Source organism: Malaclemys terrapin, chromosome 11 (assembly GCF_027887155.1).
Source record: "Malaclemys terrapin pileata isolate rMalTer1 chromosome 11, rMalTer1.hap1, whole genome shotgun sequence".
Taxonomy (NCBI): Eukaryota; Metazoa; Chordata; order Testudines; family Emydidae; genus Malaclemys; species Malaclemys terrapin.
In genome coordinates, this window is record NC_071515.1 from 29,257,937 (window position 1) to 29,284,169 (window position 26,233).

The 26,233-nt window shown below is 39.1% G+C and overlaps 1 protein-coding gene across 1 annotated transcript; it reads left to right on the forward strand.

The window, feature by feature from the left end:
* Nucleotides 1–7,752: 7,752 nt before the first annotated feature.
* Nucleotides 7,753–16,475, forward strand: MSTN (myostatin). Its single transcript, XM_054044567.1, has 3 exons — nucleotides 7,753–8,243; nucleotides 10,896–11,269; nucleotides 14,308–16,475. The coding sequence occupies exons 1-3, from the start codon at nucleotides 7,871–7,873 to the stop codon at nucleotides 14,686–14,688; spliced, it is 1,128 nt and encodes a 375-aa protein (XP_053900542.1). The 5' UTR covers nucleotides 7,753–7,870; the 3' UTR covers nucleotides 14,689–16,475.
* Nucleotides 16,476–26,233: the final 9,758 nt, after the last annotated feature.

Consider the following 26,233-nt stretch of genomic DNA (forward strand, 5'->3'; position numbering starts at 1 on the left):
TTCAAGGTTGTTCACCAATGATATAAAGGTTGAATAGATTATTAAAGATCGTGGAATGAGCCGTTAATGCGAACATAATTCTTTAAATTAAATATCCACTCATAAATTTTCTGTTTTTTTTGGCTATGGAATTCCGGGGAGCTTTGCACTCACAGGATGGTATCTGTTTTCAAAGATTTACCTTATATCTGCACCTAGGCTGGCTGCTGATGAGGGAAACTAGATGGACAAGGCTCTGAGATTTTGCCAAAGGGGCTGCTGTGTGACATCCACTTATAAAACCCATTTCTCCCCTTTCCTCCTGAGTCAGCTGCAGCTCAAAACTGTTTTTTCAGTTATTGTAAAATATATTGAAACAAAGTTTCAGGAGTTCTAGGCACAAATGCAGGAAACCAGGAGATACTAACCTAATGAAAGGTTGTATAGAATGTAAACAGGTTAGAACCAACAGGGTTCCATAGAAATCACTATAATAAGATCAGTCATCAGATACCACAGTTATCGGTGCAGTATAAGAACCTGAATAGAACTCTAAAAGCCCATCGAATATAATCAAATTGAATTTTCTCTTCATATATTTTAAAGAATATTATGGATTTCTATAGCAAGAATATCGTTTTCTATTCAGTTCTATAGTGCTGTTTGATAAGAGTAAATAAGGGCAAATACTGCAGGTGTTGGAATGAGCCAGAGAAACAAGATGTCTGGGCCAGGTCTCCTCACCAAGGGTGAGATTCTGTGACTGGCCTCTAAAAGTACAGCACAAAGCTTACAGTAGAAGCCTGCAGCGTAACTCAGGGCTTGTCTACACGGGGAACACACTAGTGCAGAATAGTTATTCCATATTAGTTCCTCATGTGGACACACTCATTCTGCATGGAGTACTTTGTGTAGTTTAGGTTAATCCACTTTGAAAGCAGATTAACCTCAACCACAAAAAGGTAGTCTCTTAAGGCTTGACTACCTGAATACTTAGTTCACAGCAAACTGGGGTGTAAATCTACCCTGCATTACCTGCCATATGGACCCTGCCTGCTGCTGCACACTAAAAGTTCCCTTTTTGATCTAACACACAATAGGGAACTTTTAGCGCTCAGCAGGGTCCATATGGACACTTAGGGCAGGGCAGGCTAGTGCAGGGCAGATTTACATCTCAATTTGCCATGAACTAAGTGTTCATTTAGATAAATCCTTAGTGCAGAATACCTGTTACTCTTTAAATTCACACCCTACTTTTTCAGTTATGGTAGCCTGCGTTGGGGTCCCCTATGGGATTTAATGCAGCCCAAAATCTCCAATGCTCCTTGCTGGAGCCCTGCACCTACACAACTCACCTGTCTCATCCTTGGCATGCCCCTGTACCAGGGCTTGCAAAAAGGTCCTCAGAAGGTAGCATATGGCTGTCTTCCATAATGCCTGTGCAAGGGGAATCCTCACCTAGGCAGTAAAGGTGCACTGGTCCTTTTCAAGTGGTTTTAAGGTGCTCTGGTCCTTTTATCCGTGGAAAGGGGAAGACTAGGGGTGAGACTCTCACCCAATATTATCTTTTTCCTGAATTTCTGTATTTTTCCATTGGGGGCTGGCAGCCATGCAACTGAACAGCGACTAAAGCAGATGGTGTTTTACCATTTCCTGTGTTTGTGCAATGCTAGATTATGATGGTCATTTAGCATCTCTGGGCAAGCCAAGATGTTTTCCCTGTTAAGCGTAGCTCTAAGTGTAGTAGTTGCTAAGCAGCTGGGCCCTCACTGTCCTTCAGAGCCCATTCATCCTGCAAGGGCCAAGTAGTGCATGCAAGTCCACCTGTACCACAGTAAGATGTGCTAATGATTGCTTTTATAGACAAACACGGCAGGATAGCCTCATTGGACAGTGCTGAAACAGGCAAATTACTAGAGCTAATCAACAGATTTTTAATAGTCTTAATCTTGTTTGTTCTTGTCATTATAAGACAAGGAAGTTATTTCCCCATAAATGAAATTCAAAACTGATGAATATGAACATAACCTCTCTCTTATTGGGTATATAAAAGCAGTTAAAAAAACCTCACAAAATATTGCTGATTTCCAGTAGCTGACAATGTAGCACAATGTTTAGAAGACATATAAGAATAATTTTTTGTTAGAAGAATTACACTAGAAAACAGATTAGTTTCTTTGTCTTTTTCTAGAATTCTGAGATGTTAACTAATGATTACTTAACTCATGTTTTCGTCTACTGGTAGTATTTTTCATTCAGCATATGGTTAGCAATCATCTTACAAGTACACCTCTACCCCGATATAATGCTGTTCTGGGGAGCCAAAAAAAAAAACTTATCGCATTATAGGTGAAACTGCATTATATCGAACTTGCTTTGATCCGCAGGAGCTCACAGCCCTGCCCCACCCACCCCGGAGTGCTGCTTTACTGTGTTATAGCCGAATTTGTGTTATATCGGGTTGCATTATATCGGGGTAGAGGTGTATGTGCATGTTCATTGTGAATGTTCCTATATGCTGTAAATCTAGCCATCTTTTCATAGACTATTATTATTGTGACAATTCCCTGTGTAAGACTTCAGGTCAGAGTCTTATCTCAGTTATACCAGTGTAAATCGAGAGTAACTCTATTGTAATTTACTGATTTACATTGGTGTAACTGAGATCAGAATCTGTCTCTTAGATTTTAATTCTCTATAACATTGCTAGTGTTTTGTGAAGTGATGCTAGTTCATACACAAAAGCACAGAAACAACACTTTGTTTATCTGTAAGGCACATAAACAAATAAAGAGGGAGTATACATAATTCAGCAAATTGTAGAGTAGCTTTATCATTTCCACTATTTGATAATTTCAGAGCTATTGTAAGCAGTCTTCTTTAAACATTTTGTGGATGGTCAGTCCAAAAAAGAGGCATCAGTGTTGAATTTGTCCCTATTCAGAGGAGCAAACAGTTCAAAACTTTAAAAACATATATTGAATGGAGATCCTCTACAATTCTCTTTCAACTCAGCACTACTTAGGGTGACCAGATAGCAAGGGTGAAAAATCGAGATGGAGTGGGGGGTAATAGGCCCCTATATAAGACCATTTATAAAAATAAACTAATTTAAAATATTGCATTCAACAAACAAAACTAGGTATCTAAAGTGTATACTTATATATAAAAACATTCTTGGTCTGATTCTGATCTCACTTACTCTGGATTTTTATTGGTGTAACCAAACTGATTTAACTGAGGTTTCTCCTGATTTACATCAGTATAAGTGAGAGATGAATCAGGTCCAAACTCTTCAAAATGGAATCTGCTGTCAACTGAAATATTCTTAGCTGGCCTAGCAGCAGCTTTGTGGGATGGATGGAAACAGGAGACCTAGGGTGAAAACTTGGCTCCACTGACTCACGAGGGTCAAAATTGACCACTAGTTTCAAGAGCTGACTCAGAAGTCTTAAAATTCAGGTTGGTGAAGTAGGGATGTTGAAAGAAGCTGGTTGGGTTCTGAAAGAAGGTTGAAACTCAGTGTGGGCAACTCTCATGATTTCATAAACCTTGCAATACCTGGTGTTTTTCTTAAAGCTTTAGCTCCTGAAGTGAAGTGTGAGAATCCCAGTTTAATTATTTTTGTTTAAGTAAGTTTCTAGTCCTCATGGTTGCAAAATTTGAAAACATGAATCCTAAAGACTCAAAAATCAGAAGGAAAATAAAAAGAACTTATGATTTTTTAAATCTCATGATTTTGGGGGCCTGACTCATGATTTTTGAATGGCTATGTGGCACCCTCAGCTGTTTTATAGAATGGCAAAAACGGTCCCAGTGAGAACCACACATCCTTCCTTCCCATTTAGCAGTAAAATTCAACACAGAATGGAATTAGTGCCATTTTGCCCAGAGACAATATTAAAACACCCTTAGAATTCAGCAAGGTGTGTCTTTCAAAAATATATATTTCAATTCCTTTATACATTTTCTAAGACCTACCTTGGATTAATCTGTGTTCTCTATGAAACATTATCTATGCATTGGCCTCAGACCAACTTTTAACTTTGTATCCAACAGTTTTTTTGGTGCTTAAAAAATGAACCAAATCATCAGCAAAGATTCACACTTCCTTTGCTTCTTGAAATCAGTTTGGAGATATACCTATCTCATAGAGCTGGAAGGGACCCTGAAAGGTCATCGAGTCCAGCCCTCTGCCTTCACTAGCAGGACCAAGTACTGATTTTGCCCCAGATCCCTCAAACCACTGATCATGGCATAAATCATGACATAAATACATCAGCTCAAATTCTTTTGGTCACACCGTTGCAGCCCCATTGATAAAAAGGAATGGATACAAGGATGAAAGTTGCTCTAATGCTAATGCACAGATAGGGTACAATACAACACCTAGACAAAATGTTGATTTGGGGTGCCTTTGCAAAAGAATAAAGGAATAGGAAAATACTGTTTGTGGCAACACATGTTACTAAACTCTAAGGATATTTTTATGTTGTATTTGGCATTAGTGCTATTTTACCATTTTAGCTGACGTTGCTGCATCTTACTTCTACATGCCAAGCAGGGACGCATGTCTCTCAGGGGCAGACTGTGGCTGCTTCAGTGCAGATTCATAGAGTTAGTGAGAACGAGTACAAGCAGTTCTCCCATTCCTAATGCCCATTCATGAGGCAGCCACAATCAGAGTGGGAAGTGTACACACTGCATTAAGGCAATGTCTACATTACAGGCACTACAGTGAGCGCAGCGGCAGCAGTGTCAAAGTATAGACACTTGATACAGTGACAGAAGGGATTGTTCCATAACTGTAGTAAATCCATCCCCTCAAGAGGTGTTAGCTAGGTTGATGGAAGAATTCTTCCATTTACCTAGCTGCATCTACAGTAGGGGTTAGGTCAACCCAGCTACATTGCACAGGGCACAAACATTTTCATTGCCATGAACAACGTAGCTATGTTGACCTAAGGTTTAGATGTAGACCAGGTCTAAGATAGTGCTAGACTTACCAAAGGGGAAAGGGAAAGAGAAGTGAAAGTGTGGCCATGGATCATTCTTTTCCCCACAGGCCAGCAGAGCCCAGCAAACTAGCACTGAGGGTTGTACATTGAACTTGTTCAAAGGGGGGTTGAGTTCCCACCCTGCTAGAGCTTCGGAGGTGGTCCTGCTCTCTACAGCTCATTCATACCCCCTTCCAACACAACCAGTGGAATCTGTCTCAGCATTTTATTAGTGTGATACTAATGGTTGAGTCATTATTTCCACTGTGAATCCTGTTTTCCAGGGATTATAATTCTTATAAAAATGTGCTTCACTCTGAAACTTGGCATATACAAGGTCTCTGCCCAGGAGCAAATTCTGATTTATACAAAATGTTGCTGACATCACTCCATCTCGATTTTTCACCCTTGCTATCTGGTCACCCTAAGGAGGGGAGGGGGGAAGTTTCAGCATTTCAGTCCCTTTCAGCATTCCTGTAGTTTAAAAAAGGAAGTGAAAGGCTAAGGCACTGGAGTTTGAAATGGGGCTAGTACTTTTCAAAAGGATTTTTACTATAAAGATGTATTTCCAGCACATGTTGTGCTGTACTGGCTTCTTTAGATAATATAGTAGGCTGAAAATCTATGTTTAAATCAATACATATTTGTAGCATCCATCTTAGTAAATGCACATTGGGCCACATTCTATCCTGACAGAACTCCAAAAAAGTATGATCTCACTTGTACTAGTCTAAATCATGAGTAACTCTACTGATGCCAATGGAATTAAACTGACGTAAATGAGATCCAATCATGCCTGAGGAGTATAGTCAAGTCAGAATGTGGTCAACTGACTTACATGTGGGGTTTCAACTAAATAGGAACTACAGAACCTGGTCCCAGATCTACAGACTTGGATTTGGTGAGCCTGATTGACTTTTCATTTATACTTCAACTTTCACTGTCAGCTGTCAATAATGAAGCTGCATATTTTGAAGAAGGTATAAAGTGGATAAACAAAATGTTAAACAACACTTTGGATCTCATGTTCTAGCATATCAATCTGCTTATGTGAGAGGCAAGGTGGGTGAGGGAATATCTTTTATTGGACCAACTTCTTTTTGTTGGTGAAAGAGAGAAGCCCAGACCTGAGGAAGAGCTCTGTGTAAATTCAAAAGCTTGTCTCTCTCATCAACAGAAGGTGGTCCAATAAAAGATATTACCTCACCCACCTTGTCTCTCCAATATCCTGGGACCAACATGGCCACAACAACACTGTGTATTAATATTTTCCTTAAATAAACATCTGCAAAAAAACCTGTTTGTATAATGCTTTAGGTTGGATACAAAGTAGAAGAAGCAAGGAATCTCAAAGGTGATGCTGACAATCCATTCTTAAATTCACTTTGATAACCCACATATTGCATATATCTTGCTAAATTATATGGTTTGTATATGGTGCAATGGTGTGAGTTAAGAACAGACTGTCCAAATTAACTGTGAATGCCTTACTTTTTGCTAGTGTACACCAGTTAGTTACATGGCAGTAAGCTTTTATGAGCAGGATGGTATATGTACATAAGGTATTTATTTAGAGGTACATTTCTTTATAGTGACTCTTATGCAGATATACAGCTCACTTACGCTTAAAGTTTTTCTTTAAAAACGGAAGCAAAATCTATGGTGTTTAAGCATACTGAAGACTCTTTTTTGTAAGATCTAGACACATGCCTTTTCAGTATGTAAAGAGCCTATAGCTTTGTAAATATTTGCAAGTACAGTGTAGAAGCACATAAAGATACCAGCTGGGTTATCATAATTAAGAGATCTTTTTGAACAGAAAGGATAATGTTAGTTAAGCTCTAGCAGAGATATGAAAGATGGAATAAGTTTTCATCCATGATGTATCCACAGTAGGCTTCAGAAACATTAAAATACTGTAGTTCTCTCAGTAGCTGGCAATGGCAATCCAAAAAAGCATATAATATTTGTATACTATTAACCAGTTAATACCATGATTATGTTAAGCATCTCTCAGTATTTTACTCCTTGCACAGGATCCTGCTTAATGAAAAGTTAGCGTTAAGAAAAGGCAAATTATTAAACATTTTACATAATACAAGTCACAGTACTTACAATACAGTAAACAAAGTATGTTGATTTTGATATGTACTGATAGGATAACTGAACAGGCAGCCATGCATATTCCTTGTAATCATACATGGTTGAAATATTTATTACAAATATTACTTCTGAATTTTTAATTTGCTTTTTGCCCCACTAATGTTTTGCAAAGCTACACAGAAATATATAAACAATGTTCAATATATTTCAGTTATTCATCAATATAAATCTGCTGAAAAATTTACCTAATATACTTAGGAAGTAATATTTTTCATATATGGTAGTAATAATCTTTGTATTTTTAAGAATATGATTTTTTTCAAATGAAAAAATATTGACTGGAGTTTTTAACAGTTTCAGAGACATATGGATTGGTTCATAATAAAAGAGAGTTGCTACTTATTTAAGAATGGCAATGCTATGTTTCAGTACTGCTGCCTATAATCACTGGAAATATATCCTCTTCAGTATGTGAGGAGATATCTTCTACAGAGTGGTCAGATAAATCAGTTCACCCTTGGCTGTAACAAAATGCTGTCTAGTGACTTGTGACAGACAGGGCTTTAACCTCTGACAGCTAGATTCATTGTTGGTACAACAGCCAATCATCGGTTTTGACGACACAAGTCTAACCAAAGTTGGAGTATAAAAGCCCTCTTGGAAAATATATGATTCACCATTGTGGCAAGTTGTTTCTCGGATTATACTTGCCTTTAGGGATCTATCTAGTACTGAGAGAAAAAAAAAATAAGAAAGCAAGGAAGGGAAAAGGCTGCACTGAATGTGAGATCATGCAAAAGCTACAAATCTGTGTTTATATTTACCTGTTCATGCTGATTATACTTGGTCCAGTGGCTCTTAATGACAGTAGTCAGCCAAAAGAGAATGGAGAAAAAGATGAACTATGCATTGCATGTACATGGAGGCAAAATACGAAATCTTCCAGAATAGAAGCCATAAAAATTCAAATCCTCAGCAAACTTCGTCTGGAACAAGCTCCTAATATTAGCAGGGATACTATAAAACAGCTTTTACCCAAAGCTCCTCCATTGCAAGAACTGATTGATCAGTATGACGTCCAGAGAGATGACAGCAGTGATGGTTCTTTGGAAGATGATGATTATCATGCTACAACTGAGACTATTATTACAATGCCTACAGAGTGTAAGTAGTCCTGCTACTTTAATATCACACTATTCTACTGATAAACAGTTGTCCTAGTGCTTAAGAGCAACAAATCTTGTCTCAGTCTCTTCTAACAGGCTGCTAGCAGAAGTATGTAAGAGGGAGGGAGAAGAGCATATTTTTAAATAATTTGAATCATCATCCAATGACCTCACTGTGATCTTTTGTTTTATTGTACTATTTTCCTGCTCCCTTATAACATATACAGTAATAGTCCTTAGAATCTTGCCAGTTGCCTAATATACTAAATAAGATTTGCAGTTTGCTGACCTCGGTATTTGCAGTATTCAAGGTATTTTCTACAGTAAATTTAGGCAAGTACAAAGAAATCAGTGCAAATAATGAGGTAATTATAACTCTTAGCAAGAATTTTATGGGCCACCACTTTTTAAACATTGCACTAGAAACTGACAAAAAATGTCATTTAGAACATTACAACCACTTAACTATAATACACTGTAACAAATGCAAATAAAGGTTTAAATATTTGTTTCCTCTGCTGATCTCAGAAGCTAGCACCGCCCCGCCCAGCTAACAGTAAACAGTGAAAGTAAACTATATATTTAAAGTAAGCAGAAGAATGATAGATTTTAGATGTTGAAATGTCCATGTATATCTATCAACTCCAGTAGTTGTGTCAGGGAAGAATGAAGGCATTTACTGAATGAGCAGATTCTTAGTTATCTTCTGAGTGCTAAACATCTGCCATGACTCCTATCAAGTATCTTTTGCACAGCTAATACTATAGTATCTTATGTTCTTAATCAGCTAAAGTATTTGGCTATGGCAGCTGCTTTTCAAAATAACACTTATGAATATGATGACAAAAGTTGAAAAGAAGACAGGGCATATAAGGCGTAGATATATTACCAGCAACAGAGATATATAGTACACACACCTAACAGAATATCAGCTGCTGTTGCCAACTACAACATGTACACATTTATAGAAGTTAATTGACTATAAAATATATAGGTTAAATTAACAGTGTAGGATACTTTATAGCAATATTGAATGTATTACAGTAGCTTGATCATGATGATGTAGGTAAAGGCCAACTAACCAACATTTATAATTGAGCCTACTATTACCTAATTCTTCTTTGCTGATTGACGAAAGGTGATCTATGCTCTGTTTATTTGTCACTTCACAATTCACTCCACTCTTCATAGACAGCCTTAAAAAAAAACAAAAAAAAAACAAATCACCATTTTTAGTGTATTAGAAAAGCAGATATCTGAAGAGGTGAGGTTATGAATATTGGCGAGATTATTACTTTGCCCTCCTACCCCTTAACATGGACAGTTTTATCTGGGTCTAATAGATTTTGCACCTATAGTGTATACCAAGGGTAGTTAGATTACTACAATGAAAACACTTTACCATAATATAATTCAAACCAAAAGAAATAAAGATCCCTAGATTAAAACTAGTTTAACAACAGCTAGTTTGATCATAAAACAAAGGAGGGGAATGTAGGTGTTACTGTAGCTTGAACACAGCTGCCTCTTTTTATATAATATTCTGGCACAAATGATAAAGTTTGATAAATTAGAAACATCTACAACATCACAGAAGTGTCTAGTTAAAAAGTACAGGTTTGCTGTTCAATGTGTGTTTGTAAAGATACTGCAGGAGTTGAATGCCAGAAAGGTGTTAATAGTTAGTCATTCTTAAGCAGAGTAGCCTGTACACTGTGTTCAGTCCGCAGGTAATTTTTGGCTGGAGGAAGTGTTCCTGTCCCAGACTGACTGGTACAGCTGCTCAGTTAGTATAAGGATTCAGATTCCCAGAGAATTCTATGGAAATGTTCCCCTGCAGCCTTTTTCTATCTCAATATTCCCCATCATTTTTTAATTTCAGCATGTGCTCACCCCTTAGCTAAAGAAATCAAAGTAAACAGCTTACATAGCATAAAGATCCTACTAGATTTAGTTGGAAAATGGTAAAACTAGCTTAAAACATGGTTGTTCAGAAAATGACCATCAATTCCTTGTGATAATATGCAGTAGAACCTCAGAGTTATGAACACCTCTGACAAAACCTTATGGTAGTTCTTTCAAAAGTTTACAACTGAACACTGACTTAATACAGCTTTGAAACTTTACTACGCAGAAGAAAAATGCTGCTTTTAACCATCTTAATTTAAATGAAACAAGCATGGAAACAGTTTCCTTACCTTGTCAAATCTTTTTTTTAAACTTTCCCTTTATTTTTTTAGTAGTTTACATTTAACACAGTACTATACTATATTTGCTTTTTTGTGGTCTCCGTTGCCTGATTGTATACTTCCAGTTCCAAATGAGGTGTGTAGTTGACCAGTCAGTTCGTAACTCTGGTATTCTTAACTCTGAGGTTTCACTGTATTACTTCTAGACGGCTTAAAAATTTGAGGCACAATGATTCTGTTAATTTCAGTTAAATAATGTCATACAGTACAAAACCCACAAAATCCAGAGTCCAGAGTTTATTTTATAATGAATTAAGTTACATGCCACTTTGCAACCAATATTCCAGTGATAAGATATCTTACCAAGATATACTATGCAGGTTGGATATTTTTTCTGATTTGTTTATGCACGTTCCTTTCTGCGCCTAGGTCAGTAATCTATTCTTTCCATTCATTTATAGCTGATTTTCTTGTGCAAATGGAGGGGAAACCAAAATGCTGCTTCTTTAAGTTTAGCTCTAAAATACAATATAATAAAGTAGTGAAGGCCCAGTTGTGGATTTACTTGAGGCAAGTCCAGAAACCTACAACAGTATTCGTGCAGATCCTGAGACTCATCAGACCCATGAAAGACGGTACAAGATATACTGGAATTCGATCTTTGAAACTTGACATGAACCCAGGCACTGGTATTTGGCAGAGTATTGATGTAAAGACAGTGTTACAAAATTGGCTCAAACAACCCGAATCCAACTTAGGCATTGAAATCAAAGCTTTTGATGAGAATGGACGAGATCTTGCTGTAACTTTCCCAGGACCAGGTGAAGATGGACTGGTAAGTTTTACTGGAAAAATCCCACAGAGACTTTTCTTATTTTATAGACCTGTTTACAAAAGTTGGAATTGGAAAGCATGTTTTATGTTATATTGAGAAGAATTGGAAGCATTGCCTAGGGGTTAAAATATAGGAGTGGGGGTTAAGAGAAGGGTTTTGTATGCCCAGTTCTGCAACAAACTTGCTCTCTGACCTTGTGCAAATCACTTAATCTCCCTGTGTCTCAGTTTTCCCATCTGTAAAATGGAGGTAATACTACTTTACCTAAATCAAAGGGATGCTGGGAGACTTCATTACCTTGTTTGTAAAGGGCTTTGATATTCAATGGAAGGTACTAGAAAACGGCAAAATATTTGTTATCAAATCCAGGAGTAAAGAAAAGATATTAAAATGCTGCTTAATGAAAAGTTATTTTTAACATATAGTAAAAAATGAGGGCTCCTGGGTTCCTGCACTTGAGAATAAGGTGCCTCAAATCTTGTACTGCTGACCAAGTTCTTGCATTCAAAATAAAAGGGAGCTTCTTCTCTCTCCGAATACATGTATTTGCTGTTAACTATAATGGGAATTATGCATGCACAGAAAGGAGACAAAAGACCACCTCACAATGAGTCTTGAATTAAGGACATCTTTATGTAATGATGGAACATATCATGCCATCAATTTTTAAGTGTTTGAGTAGGTCAAGAGATTCTGCTTCAACATCAATGGCACAATTTGCTTTATGTTTATGACAAAGTACAAGGCTAATTGACAATACTGTATTTGATTATACAACTCACTCTTCTAAAATTACAGTTCTGAAAATGTAGTACTTTTTATGCCATATTATTTTCAAAATTATGTCAAAGCAGTCAAGAACCCAAAATAGGCATCTTTTTTCTTTTTGTTGGAAATCTAAATAAACAAAATAAATTTGAAAGTGTTGCAGTTAAACAAAAATGGTAAAGCATTTCCTTCATTGTTAACAATCTTTGAAAAGCAATAATTGCCTACAATCTGCTCAAGTATATTTCTGAACCTACTATCTACATCAATAAAGCAATACTTATCACTAGAACCCTATCAAATTCACAGGTGTGAAAAATGTGTCATAGACCGTGAAATCTGGTCTCCCCTGAGAAATTTGGCTATTGTAGGGGGCTCGTGGTATTGCCAGTCTTACTTCTGCACTTCCTTCAGAGCTGGGTGGCCAGTGAGCAGTGGCTATTGGTCAGAAGCACAGCTCTGAAGACAGCATTGTCACAAGCTCCGCAGAAGTGAGGGTGGCATGGTATGGAACTACCACCCTTCTGCGCCGCCACCAGCAGCAGCGGAGAAGTAAGGGCGGCAATACCACACCATGCCACCCTCCTTTCTGTGCTGTTGCAGTGGTGGCACTGCTTTCAGAGCTGGGCTCTCAGCCAGCAGCCACCGCTTTCCAGCCACCCAGCTGTGAAGCCAGCACAGAAGTGAGGGTGGTACTACTGCGACCCCCCACAATAGCCTTGCAACCCCCTTTTGGGTTGTGATCCCCAGTTTGAGAAGGGCTTTACATGTTTATATTTTTAAATACATAATCATGATTTGTGACAACACAGTGAAATTCAAGATTTAAATATCCGTAAGCATGAAATTCAAGATTTTTTAAGCGGCATGACCGTGAAATTTACCAAAATGAACCGTGAATTTGGTAGAGTCCTACTTATCAGTAAATTTATACTTTTAAACAAAATCCTGTAAGGATATTATTTCCCTCTTTCACTATAATGCATAATGTGCTTGGATAAATCCAAATACTTATACATTTGATTTTTATATATTTTCTTAGTAAGGTAATACAGTCATATTAGTTTAAAGAAAAAATGTATTGTGAAAGTTTGATTAAAAATCCAACAGAAAAAAATATTCTCATATTCCTACTCAGTTGGAATAGGCCAGTTGTCTCCTCTAGTGCTTCAAACACAATCATGCACACAAATATCAAGTACTGACTGTATCAAGAATGCATGAAATCATCCCCTTCTGCAGAAAGTCACAGAGGTGGAAAAAAAGCTCTCAGTTTCTTTCCACTCATGATTATGTTGCAATCATCTTCTTTCCTCAGCAGAGGGGTTTGATCTGCATGCCTGGGATAAGAGAGGTGGTCTTGATAACTGTGGAGTCCCAGGGTCTGCATGGAATTCCTTTCCCAAAAGTGTGGATCATGGGTCATCCACACATGTGCTGGCCCTCTGTGCCACTCTGAGCTTCCTTGGCTGTTTGACTCTCTCAGGAGCTTCTCTTGCAAAACCTGTGCATAGTTTCAACCCCTCTGAGAGAGGTGAAAGGTATGGAGTAGAAATACAGGAGTAGGATTGCTAGAAGCAGTATTCGTTTCCCGCCACCACTTCCAATAGTATTTTCACCAGTTAGGCGGGGTAGCATCAATTGCTTCAACTTCTTCCCTCCTCTGGCTAAATAGGAGGCCCTTCTCAATGCCTGCTGAGCCTCAACGGCACACTTTATGTGCAGGGACAGCTGCAAACTCTTCAGGAAGGGGGAGACCAGAATGATAGCCTACATGTTTTCCCTTCTGCAATTTTTGGAGCTCCTTTTTTGTGTGTGCATGCATGCTCTTTTGCATTCTTCTATGTCATGTAGATGGAGGGAGCTTTTGGCTCAAAGTCCATAACACTCATCAAAGCCCCTCCTATCAGCTATTTGGGATGATAATGTTGATTTCAGAAAAAGATGCTCAGGACTGGTAGCTACTGAATAGTGAATAGTGGGGAAATCCTGTTTCTTACTATGAAAAAGAAGGATAAACCTTGAAAGTGAATGAAGTGTAGCCAGGGACACCTAGAAGAGGACATAGTTACCTTAAAAGAAAACAACACACCACTGTCACAGGATCAGAGCATTCCAGAAACTTTTACAAATATTATTTGAAAATATTAGTTTAAAACAATCTGCATGTCTGAGACGTTGCATATTTTTCATGTCTCAATCTGTCCCCATAAATGTTAAATTCTTCATGTATTAATAATATTTCCAATTTTTTTCCTTTCCCCACACAGAATCCATTTTTAGAGGTCAGGGTTACAGACACACCAAAAAGATCCCGTAGGGATTTTGGCCTTGACTGTGATGAACACTCAACAGAATCCCGATGCTGTCGCTACCCACTGACTGTGGATTTTGAAGCTTTTGGATGGGACTGGATTATTGCGCCCAAGAGATACAAAGCCAATTACTGCTCTGGAGAATGTGAATTTGTATTTTTACAGAAATATCCACACACTCATCTTGTCCACCAAGCAAACCCTAGAGGTTCAGCAGGCCCCTGCTGCACACCTACCAAGATGTCGCCAATAAACATGCTGTATTTCAATGGAAAAGAACAAATAATATATGGAAAGATACCAGCCATGGTAGTAGATCGTTGTGGGTGCTCATGAGCTCTTTGCTAGATCCATTACTCCATAAAACATGGAATCTACCAAAAAAAGTTCTGTCCCCTCTGCAGTTTTGCAAACTGTGAATTTATGTACGATAGGCTATAGCCTACATCCAACAGGCTATACAAAAGGGTACTGTATGGTAAATATTCAGTACAACATAAGCTACAGAATGTGAACTTAAAGACAATATATGCAATGGCTGGTTTTTAAACCAGTGAAAAAGATAAGCTACAATCAAAATCACCGGATTTCTCAATGAATTTCTTATACTATAAGGGAATCGGTTTTCAGTTATTCAGATACCAAATTCATATACAGGTTTCAACATATACAAGTAGACAAAAGCAACCTCCTTGTCCTCCAGGGAACGAATTTCATCACAGCTTCATTTAGTATTGTATTTAAAAAATATATACTGGTACATTTAGGATTGTCACAATACCACCATCTGAATTGTCCTTAAACACTTGAATTTTTAGTGCAGAAACACAAAATTGATAAGATGAAATTCCACAAAAACAGATAAATTCAGAAATTTGGGATGGCATAGTGTATGCATACTGTTTCCATTCCTTTTATGATTAGTCTGTTAGTAATCAATATCAATGGTGCTATCACAGTAGGCTGAATAAAAATAAAAGTAGTTATCAAGCTGAAAGAACACAGTACAATAATGAATTCCCCCTCTCCTCAGGTACAGTAATATTCCACATTCATATGAAATAGGTATTTTTTAAATTTAAAGGTGAATCATTTTCTTGATCTAGTGATATCCTCAGAGAGAATGCACTGCAGTAAGACAAAAGGCAGTGGAGGAAAAAAAAAAATATGAATATCATAATCCCAAATTATAACCTGCCTTTGCAACATTACAGTTTGCACTTTGGTAAACCAATGCAAATAATTGGTTGCTACAAATATTGTAAAAATATATACATAGACTTTGATATAATAGAATTTGTGTAATATGTATACATCATTATTTTGTAAATAAATGTTTCTTTTTTAATTTACTGTCGGTATATGTTTATGGTAAGAAAGATTCAAATTAAGCTGTACTTTAGTATATACAAATACATATTTGAGCAATAAAAGCAATTTTGGATATCAATGCAAATAAATAGTACATAAAATAATGGACATAGCAACAAAGTAATCCATAGGATGGTTATGCAAATTTTTTTATATTGTGCATAAATGATGGGTGTTTACAAAATTTTTATGGGTTACTGTTTTCATTTTGATCAACCACTGATTTCCCATACTTTTAATGTTGTACCCATTTAGGATGATAGTACCAAAACCTCCTATTTCATTAAAAGCATTTTTTGTAAATGTAAAAAAATTTACAACAAAATATTACCTTTATTTTATAAATGATATAGCAAACTGATTTCCATGCATTACTGTTTATTTTGCTACCATAATCAAAATGAGAAAGCTACTTATTTTCTAGAAAGTGAATTTAGTTTCAAATGTGAAAAATGAATAATACAGGCATTGTTAAAACAACATAATTTCTGTTAAAATATTTTCATTTTTTGTATGATGCAAAAGGTTGCAGGTTTTATTCGTTATTCTGGCTTTCAACTTACATTTTTCTCTGTGTGAAATATCAAGTTGTTTGTCTTCTTTTTCCCTTCCCCTTTACATTCATATTTCTGTAAAAGTCTAGGTAAATGTTTTGTATCACTATTTTCTATTTAAGGAAAGAATTTAAAGTTTGTTTACTAAGATTTAGGACTTGACATACCTATCTTCTAGTGCTACTGAATGAAATTCATTATTGAACTACTGGGTATGTTACTAAAATTGTTGCCACAGATATGCATCTCTGTTCAGTTTCTGTCTATCTTAATGATTGTATTAGAATCCTAGGGCTTTAATTTTATCTTCAAATTTGTTTACCAAAATTGCAGAGAATACTACACAACTTTAAAACTGTCTATGTTTTTAGAATCTGAAGTATTGCTGAAAGCAGGCAGAAAACTACAAATTAACTGTGAAATCCTAGACTCATTGATGTCAATGGCAAAACTCCCATTGATTTCAGTGGGGCCAGGATTTCACCCTCAGGCTTCAATCCTGTAAACACAAAGTACATGCAACTTTACCCACGTGAATAATCCCATTGAGATCCATGGGACTACTCATAATGTGTGTTTGCATGATCAGCATTAAATGATATGAAAAGACATTTGAATTATTAGAGCCAGATCTTTAATTTGATGGCAGTTTTGCTACAAACATCAGTGAGAATAGCATCAAGCCTTTTTTAAAAAAAAAAACCCAACGCCCACCCCGAAAATTCATATTATGAGTTTTCCTTTTAATATGCATGTCTCAGAACCCCTACAAATGTCTACTCTAGCTGGTCCAGTACCTTGAAATTCAGCTAACTTTATTAGACTGAAATTACATACACCTGGTATAGTTCATTTTTGCCAAACATGACCAAGAACACATTATTATAAGGCAGTACTGATTTGCATATTGTTTATACAATGACGTTATGTAAGTGGCAACATTTGGAATGTGCACTGTGTATATCTTGTAGAGTCCTTTAGTGCTTGTCTCTACACTCTACCAATCCCCAAGTGCGACAGTGAGCTTTTCCAAATTTTCCACTACACTGTAGAACAACATAAATCTACAATCACACACAAAAACTACATTAAAAGAACATGATTAGGTTTGGAAAGTCAAGCACTCAAAAATTAGGAAATGCCAGAATTAACCTTAAATCGACCCCCAAGTGAGTATGCATTGTTCGTCTTTAATTACATGTTCATATGCTGATTTTTCCACAGGATGCCTGCTTCATTCAGTGCACAGAATGGACGGTGCTCACTTAATGATCAGCTATTCCATATTTTGTTTTCTCCTTGTTGTTCAAAGTGTGGCCCCAGAGTCTATTTACTGCACTATTCAAACCCTACTCAAGACAGAATTATTAATTTCCTCATGCTTTTCTATGGTACCCATTACTATATCATCTGAATACGTCACAAATATTAATGACTGTATTTTCACAACAGCCTTGTGAGGTGAGGAAGGTGGAAATATCCCCTTTCTACAGATAGGGAAATGAGGAGCAGAGAAATTGAGGACAAAAGTATCCACCTACTTTTGGGTGACCAATTTGAGACACCTATGACCTGATTTTTCAGAGTACTTAGCATTAGAGAACACTTTATATGTTCAAAGCACAGCTCCCATGGGTTTCCACTGCAGAGGTAAATGCTCAACACTTTTGCGAATCATAGCAAACAATGAGGAGCGCACAATTTTTGTTTTGATTTCAGTGACTTGCCCAGCATCACACACAAACTCTGTGGAAGAGACAGCGGTAGAATCCAATCATCCAGGGCAGGATTCAGCCGACTTAATTCTGAGACCATCCTTTCTCCTTCAGCAATGTCCTGGCTTCTTCAGTCCACAGAGCAAACGCCCAGGTAGCCACAGACCCCCATTCTCCCCAGACCTACAGCTTGAGGTATTGGGAGTTGCCAAGGTTCTGCGGGTCACCTGCTGCACCTCCGGGTCCACATGGAGGGGCTGATCCTCTATCTTGTCAACATCTATGCTCCAAGAATTGGGCCCAGAGTAGGTGCAATTCTATCAGCGGGCGTCTGCTTGGCACCTTGGATCCCTGTGAGTGCCTGGACCTAGGAGGGGATTTTAACACCTCCTTGGCTGTATGGGACTGCCTCAGAATAGAGAATGCCAGGCTGTCGCAGGCATCCTCAGGGATTGTCAGATGTCCACGAGAGAGGTTGACGTGACCACCACCTGGACCTCTCCACCACCTTCATTTATGTTTAGGTGGAGGATTGTACCACTCCTGGTTAGACAACACTTACATGTCTCAATTTCACACATTACATGCCCACTCCTCCACCATCAGGCCTGTCCCCTTCTCAGACCATCATCTTGTGGTCAAAACTGCCTTTTTGACACCTGAGCTGCTGTAAAAGTGTGTCACGTTGCAGCCCCTCTTCCAGAACATCTTACTGAAATGCTGGCTGCACTTTACCCCCACACCTCCTGATTCTTGTACACCCCATCCGTGCCCCCACAAAATTGCAGGACCTCCTTGTCATCCTCCTCCTGTCACTGGCCAAAATGACCACCCATCACTCCAGGAGAAGAAAACTGGAAGGGGGGCTACTCTGTGACTCTGAGGCCCATTTCTGGTCCCTTGTCAACTCATGTTTCTGGGCAGAGTTCCTCTGGGCAGCATTTACTTACTCCCTGGATGCCTCAGAGAAGCTCTGGGTGTTGTCCTGGGTTCTCTGCTGGGGGTCCCCTTATGGTTCCCTGATTTTCAAATCTTTAACCTCACTCTAGATCCTGTTTTCTCCTCTGTTATCTGCAGCAATCAATTGTATCCTGGACTTAGTGGGTCCTCATCCTTAATTGAAGGACAATGCCTTTAAGATATGGGTGGGCCTAGATCTGCCTGTCCTAGTACTATAAATAGTACACACTTGTGATTTCTGGATAGGACTTCCTGTTCCTGCTCCTGGTGTTGCAGCTGTGTGGGTTTTGCTGTTACTGCTGTGGAGGTGGGCGGGGAGTGGAATGGAGCCCCCCTCCACCCAATCCATACCCCTACCACTCCTGCTGGCCACCAGACTGCCTTCCTCCACCCACCCTGGGGTTATAGTGGTATCATTGCCTTCAATGTAAGCACACGTAAGTGCACGTGACCCCCTGGGACTTTCCTCTCCTTTTTCCCTTCAGTTCACATTGGGCTGGTGGGCCTCCTTTTCCTCCCTCTGCCTGCCCACCAGCCCAGTTTGCTGCTTACTTTGTGGGTGTTTGGCTTTGGTCCCTGCTTTGGGGAGGTTCCTCCAGGTACTATGCACCTCTGTGGAGTGCCTGGTTAAGCTCAACTGGGCCCTGACCAAGCCCGTCACCTTTGGTCAAGAGGTCTGTCAGGGCTGCTTGCTGAATGGCCAACGGTTTGCCATTGGCTCTAAGCACTTCCACCATCTTCTCTACAAGAGGATGATGGGGTATGTGCTTCAAAAGCCAAACTTGAAGGGAGTCCTGTCAGCATATAACATGATCCTTGTGGCCCAGGACCTGGAGTTCATTCAGTCCTGCGAAGCCATCTGTTTTGTGGCCTCCTTCACCCAAGGCAGCTGGGTCAAGAGCTCTGGCTTGATGATCAGGGATCGGCTGCAGATTGGCTCTCACCCTGCACATCCTCTATTGTGTGCAGCCTGGCCCCTGCTTCTCTCATATCTCAAGTGGGTCCTGTGGGAGGGCACTCCCAACCCAGATCTCACTGAGAAACAGGGAGAGACCTGTCTTCCTGCTCTCAGTTCAAGTGCCCGGACCCACCATGCTTCAAAGCAATCCAGAGCCACAGTTACAGGGAAAGTTCTGCTCAGCCTGGACTGGGGCAGATCCAGTTTCTAGGGAGCATGTGTTAATGGCAGTTTCTCAAAGGTTTATGACTTGGCCAAATCTGGACAGATTTCCATGGAGATAGCAAAAGGTACATCCCTGACACAAAGGCCACCTCTTGCCAAATTTCAGGTCTCTGTTCTAAAACATGGACACATTAGAGCTTTTTTAAAAAAGGTAACTTGAATTTAACATGGGCAAAACAATTTACTTTTCTCTAACCTTATTCTTGGAAACAGGTGAACTGTTTTGGCTAAAAAGAAAAGAAAGAAAAAACAGACTGAGGCAGACATTTGGTATGGAAAGTTTCAGCGCAGGTGGTTAAAGTCTGCCATAGTTGTAAAGTAAATGAAAATAGTGTCTTTATCGGGAAATATCTACCTTAATTATAGGCGATAATACTGGCCCCGCCTATAATATTAATACATAAGTTAGCAAATAGTAGTTCGTTTGTGGAAGACATTAATAACTTAACCGACTAAACAAACTCTCTCTCAAAAAAAAATATAGGGCTCAGACAGCATGGCAACGGGTGCTATATAAAACCTTAGCTTGCTCTTTTTACCACCATGAATAGTCAAGACCTTGGTTTTAAACCTCATCCAAAAGATGTCATCTGGAGCAGCACAATTCTTCGTAGCACCAATGTTTGACCATTGATTTAGTATTAACTCACACTGCAGAGCCACTTACTGATTCACCAACACCATTTTCTGAAGCAACTGCTCTTCAATGCAAGGTTTCCTTTCCAAGTGCTAAGACCCTAACCCTGCATTGAAACCCATGAAGAGTCCAATGGAACTTTGTGTTGGAGCCAAGGGTCCATATTAGCAGATCCTGATGCAAGACAGAAGCTCTACTTTTTGTCCTGCTTAGTTTATAAATGATCTGATGAGATCGCAATGCCAGTTGGTATGGCTGCAGGCCAACATGTGAGAACAGGAGTGAATCACAGTTCTGTCCTCTCAGTAATTTCCAGACAATCACAAAGTAAGTGATTGTGGCAGCATTTGCTGCAGTAATCTTGTTGTGAAAAAGCAATATATAGATGCAAATCTACAAGTGACTGTACAATAGGTAGCTGCAACTAGCCCTTGTATGTATTGATAAGTGAAGTAAGAGCTTTTTCATTGGTGGGTGGTTATGCCATACTGGAGGTATAGGGAAACATGAAAAAGGGTCTCCAGCTATTTTTTGTCACTTGTTAAGTGTGGATGCCTACTGGGCCTCCAACGAGCTCATCACTCACTATTCCTGAATGTAGCCCAGAAGGTTCAGTCCGGGACCAATCTCATCCACTGTTATGCAGCCTGTGTTCAGCAGCTAATGAGTCCTCATCTTGGTGGTTGACAAGAAAACCAACCATCTGATGAGGGGGTTGAAATAACGTAAGAAAATTTAAGACCTCAGAGAAGATGGAATAGCTCAGACTCTGCCCTACAAATTAACATCTGATACCTAAACTCTCATCCCAATACCAAATATATTCATCCTAAAAACAGAATCTTATTCTACGTCCAAATCTAACAATGATCCTAGAAGCATCACACCCCCTCTTACGATCCAGAACTTTTTATTTTTATTGACAATCACTGTTTCCTATCAAATATCAAAATCTAATTACTTCCAATTCTGTTATTTCTCCACTATATCTAATTTATTTATTTTAGCATTTAAAGGTTAGGTCATCCCCTCCTCTTCCAAGGATGGAAAGGAACCGGATCTAATGGATCCACAGTGGGTAACAAGGAAGGCGAAGAACTTATGGTTCAATTGCATCATCTTCACGGTCTCCTGACACGTGAAAGCCCCTCTGTGAGCTTAATATGATAAGATTCTGCGTGGGCTCGGGCTGGACTGGAATAGGTGATGACTACTCTGTCCCACTGCAAAAATCACATTGCTTAGGGACACCATGGTGCCGTCAAAAATCTATACTATTATGCGGGCTGACTTTTCCTGGGAAGCAGTGTGGAGGCACATGATGTGCAGATGGCCATTATCTTCCCTAAACTTTTGACTCTTCCCAGATCTGTGGACTAAATCCCTGACTATTTCCTGGGATGAGCAAACACCAATGTTCAGACACAATGATAAACTGGAAATGTAAAGTTTCTTGGGCCCTTGGCAGATTTGTCAGGCAGACAAACTGTTCTGTCCCCACATCTTTAAACTGATATATTATGAAATGCATATCTAAAATTCAGATCAAAGTCAGACAAAAGACTTCATCTGTTTTGTAAAATATTGAAAGCATGCTAGCAAAACATTAAAAATGATCTTCCTTTCCCCAGAGGCTTGTGCTGGCTTTGACCTTTCTGACTTTTCAATACCAAATATTTGTGATACTTTGAAATGGTGAATTATGTCATGCACTGTAACATTATTCAAAGGTTACAGCATAGCGCTGTGTGCCAGATGGCCTGAATGAGAGTGACGTGGAAGGCACATCACAGACATGCTTTGAGGCTGTGGTAAGCTGCCTACTGTATGCTGTGCCATGATGCTGCTATCATGTTGTATACCACAGGCGAGGTTAGGCCACAGAAAAAATGCTTCTTGCTTCACTGCCATTGATGACTCATACCACAAAACCATAATTTCATCTCACATTTTGAATAACAATTTCTATTCAGTTGTGTTTGTTCACACATTGGTGGTGTAAAACATGCAAAGTGACTTATACCTGTTTTGATCTTTGAAATACCAACCTTTAAAAAACTATGCCGACTCAGTTTCTAAATGTTTTTCTCAATTCATTCATGCTTGCAGGTTCTTTTTCACTTGTGACATTTTGCAATGAGGATCTGAGGAAACTGGGTAGTATTTCCCTTTTCATACCATAATAATATTGGAGAAAGTTTGCATCTGGACTGCATTGTTCTTTACATAGTTACTTACACCTACAAAAGTGAGAGTAAAATGCTTCCAAATCCAAATGTTTTTACATCCAATTTGCAAGGTGTAAATGTGGTGTATACAAGAGTAAGCTTTGTTTCATAGTGAAGGGCTTTTCATGCCCTCCATTTTGGTGTTATTGATAGGTAACATTTTTTTTTTCTGGTTAGGTGGAATGAGCAATGATGAATTATTTCTTACTGTTGTCTGTTTCCATCCACAGGCTATTTGTGCAGCAATAAATTCTAGATTTAACTGTACTCTCTTCATTTCTTTCAACACTTCTTCCTTTATTTTGACATGCTATGTACCCTGTTAATGTCTCCATATTATCTAGACTTGATAATTCTGAGATATTGCTGCTGGCCTTCCACAAAATGCTTCAGAAGATTGTAACTATTCACAAAAGTTGCTGCCCATCTATTCAAACACATTACCTTATTTATACAAGAATTAATTTGACTAAGTTTATGTTAAAAATTTACTTCTTCAGGAATAATGCAAGAGTGGGAGAATTTGTGGTTGCTCATCTGAAATGTTTCCCTTCTTTGATAGGTCCACAGATCCTCAGAGTGGGTTATTGCCTGTCTGTAGCTGCAAGGGGCAGAATCAAAGCTGTTGGAGGGGCTGTCCCCCACCTTCCAGAGACACCTGCAGTTTCAAGATGGTTCTTCTGGACTCGGGACTGTGAAACAGAAAATGAACCTCTCAATCTGCATCAACAAATGGCAAAAATAATACTCAACAAGAAAACATTATGGACAAGAAAAAATGAACTACTGAAGAGAAAACTTTAACCATAAGTTAAACAACTTTCCCTTCAAAGGAGGGAAAATTTTCCAGTAAGCAACCACAAAAACTCTCTCCATTCTGTCTTAGGGCTAGGTCTACAGGTCCCCAATACTGGATTTTCTCAATAGTGACAAAATTCCTAGGGAGGGAACAAAATAATGCCATTGACAGAAAAGATATCCTTACTCTAAGGAATTAACACAATGTGCAGGACTTGCCTGGCAAAGGCTGCAGCAGCTGAAGACAGAATCTATCTTGTAAAGGTGGTAAATGTATGCAGGGATGACCAAGTTGCAGCTTTACAGATTTCATAGACTCATAGACTCTAAGGTCAGAAGGGACCATTATGATCATCTAGTCTGACCTCCCGCATGATGCGGGCCACAAAAGCTGACCCACCCACTCCTGGAATAATTCTCTCCCTTGACTCAGCTGTTGAAGTCCCCAAATCATGATTTAAAGACTTCAAATCGCTGAGAATCCTCCAGCCAGCGACCCCTGCCCCATGCTACAGAGGAAGGCGAAAAACCTCCAGGGCCTCTGCCAATCTACCCTGGAGGAAAATTCCTTCCCAACCCCAAATATGGCGATCAGCTGAACCCCGAGCATGCGGGCAAGATTCTCTAGCCAGACCCTCTGGAAAAAGTTCTCTGTAGTAACTTTTAATATCCCATCATTGACCATTGTTACTAATTACCAGCGATGGCACGTTATTGACCTATTGTCTAAAATCACTTTATCCCATCAAACCATCCCCTCCATAAACTTATCAAGCTTAACCTTAAAGCCAGAGAGGTCTTTCTCCCCCACTGTTTCCCTCGGAAGGCTGTTCCAAAACTTCACCCCTCTGATGGTTAGAAACCTTTGTCTAATTTCAAGCCGTGAGAAGCCTGTCCTTTCTCAGCCTAGGATGCTGCCACTGCTTGTACTGAGTGAGCCCTCTGGAGGATTGAGTCTCTTTGCTCTATATGCCTTAGCAATGCACCAGTGTATCCACTGTGAGAGTGATGAATTATATAACTTAGCACCTCTTTCTTGGATGTAATTAGACCAGTAAGGCTGTTTTTCTTATGCTCTCAGTTCTTTTACATCCATCAAAAGCCATTGCTGCTTCTTTGGAGGTGGACAAAAAGACAGCAATGAGATCTCTTGTGCTTGATGAAAAATCGAATTTACTTTTGGAATAAAGGTGGGGCCCATTCTCAAAACGACTTTATCTTTGTGAAAGATGCAGCAGGATAGATCAACTGACAAAGCTCCCAACTCTGAAATCCTTTTTGCTGAAGTGACAGCAATCAAAGAGGTAATTTCTACAGTTAAGGTATTGAGCACAAAGTTAAAATCTTAAGATGGAGCTCTAAGCACCTGGGGAGGACACAATAGCTGAACTGCTCTAATAAAGTGGCACATGCCTTTATGGGTGCATTTAAAATTGCAGACACTGCAGAAACATGTCCTTTCAAGGTATTAGTCTGCAATCTGATATCAAAAAACTGTTTTGTAAAAACTCGAGAATGAGATACTTTGACTACATGATTCTGAATACGTTGCTCTCTACATCAAGCTTTGAATTTAGGCCAGATCATTGAGTAAGCATGTTCATTGATTTTTTCCTAGATGACAGCATTTCACTGAGACCAGCAGAATATCCTTTTTGTTCTGGAAACTTCCTTTCAAATGCCAAGCTGCTAGATTTAACTTGCTTGGATCCTGGTGAAAAATTGGACCCTGAGATAACAATGTCCTTAGACTCAGGAACAGATGATTCCACTGATATATTCAGGAGGTTGGGAAACCAAGGTCTCCTGGGCCAATGGGGCGGGAGCCACTAAAATCACTTCCACTGCCTCCTTTCTGATTTTCTGTATTACCCTGGTGATGAGGGACATTGGGGGGAAAAACAAAGTAAACCCTTAGGCCACTTGAACAATGGGACGTCTATGCCCTGGCTCCCTTTTTTCTTGCAAAGTATTGGTGAACTTTCCAGTTTGCCATGGATGCAAAAAGATCCAGAATCAGAAGTCAGACATTTCTGATGATCAATCAGAGGGATTCATTGTGAAGATTCTATTTCACCTGAACAATTTTCTTTCCGTTCAGCCAATCAGCCTTCACATTGCTGGTTCCCTTGATATTCCAGGCTCTGATAGTCCAAAGATAGGCCTTCACCCACTGCATCACTGATGCTGCTTACTTTTGTAGATCCCTTGACCTCGCACCCCGATGGTTTACATACACCACAGCCACATATTGTACATCATTACCAAAATGACCGTTCTGCAAAACTAGGGCCAGTTGTTGAACAGCTTTGAACTTTATTTCCCTCAGCCCTAGAAAATGGATACTATTCTTTCATTCCAAGAAGGACCATGGCCCTTGAGCCACCTACTTCTTGGAGAACACTCCCCATCCTTCAAGATTGGCATCTGTTTTT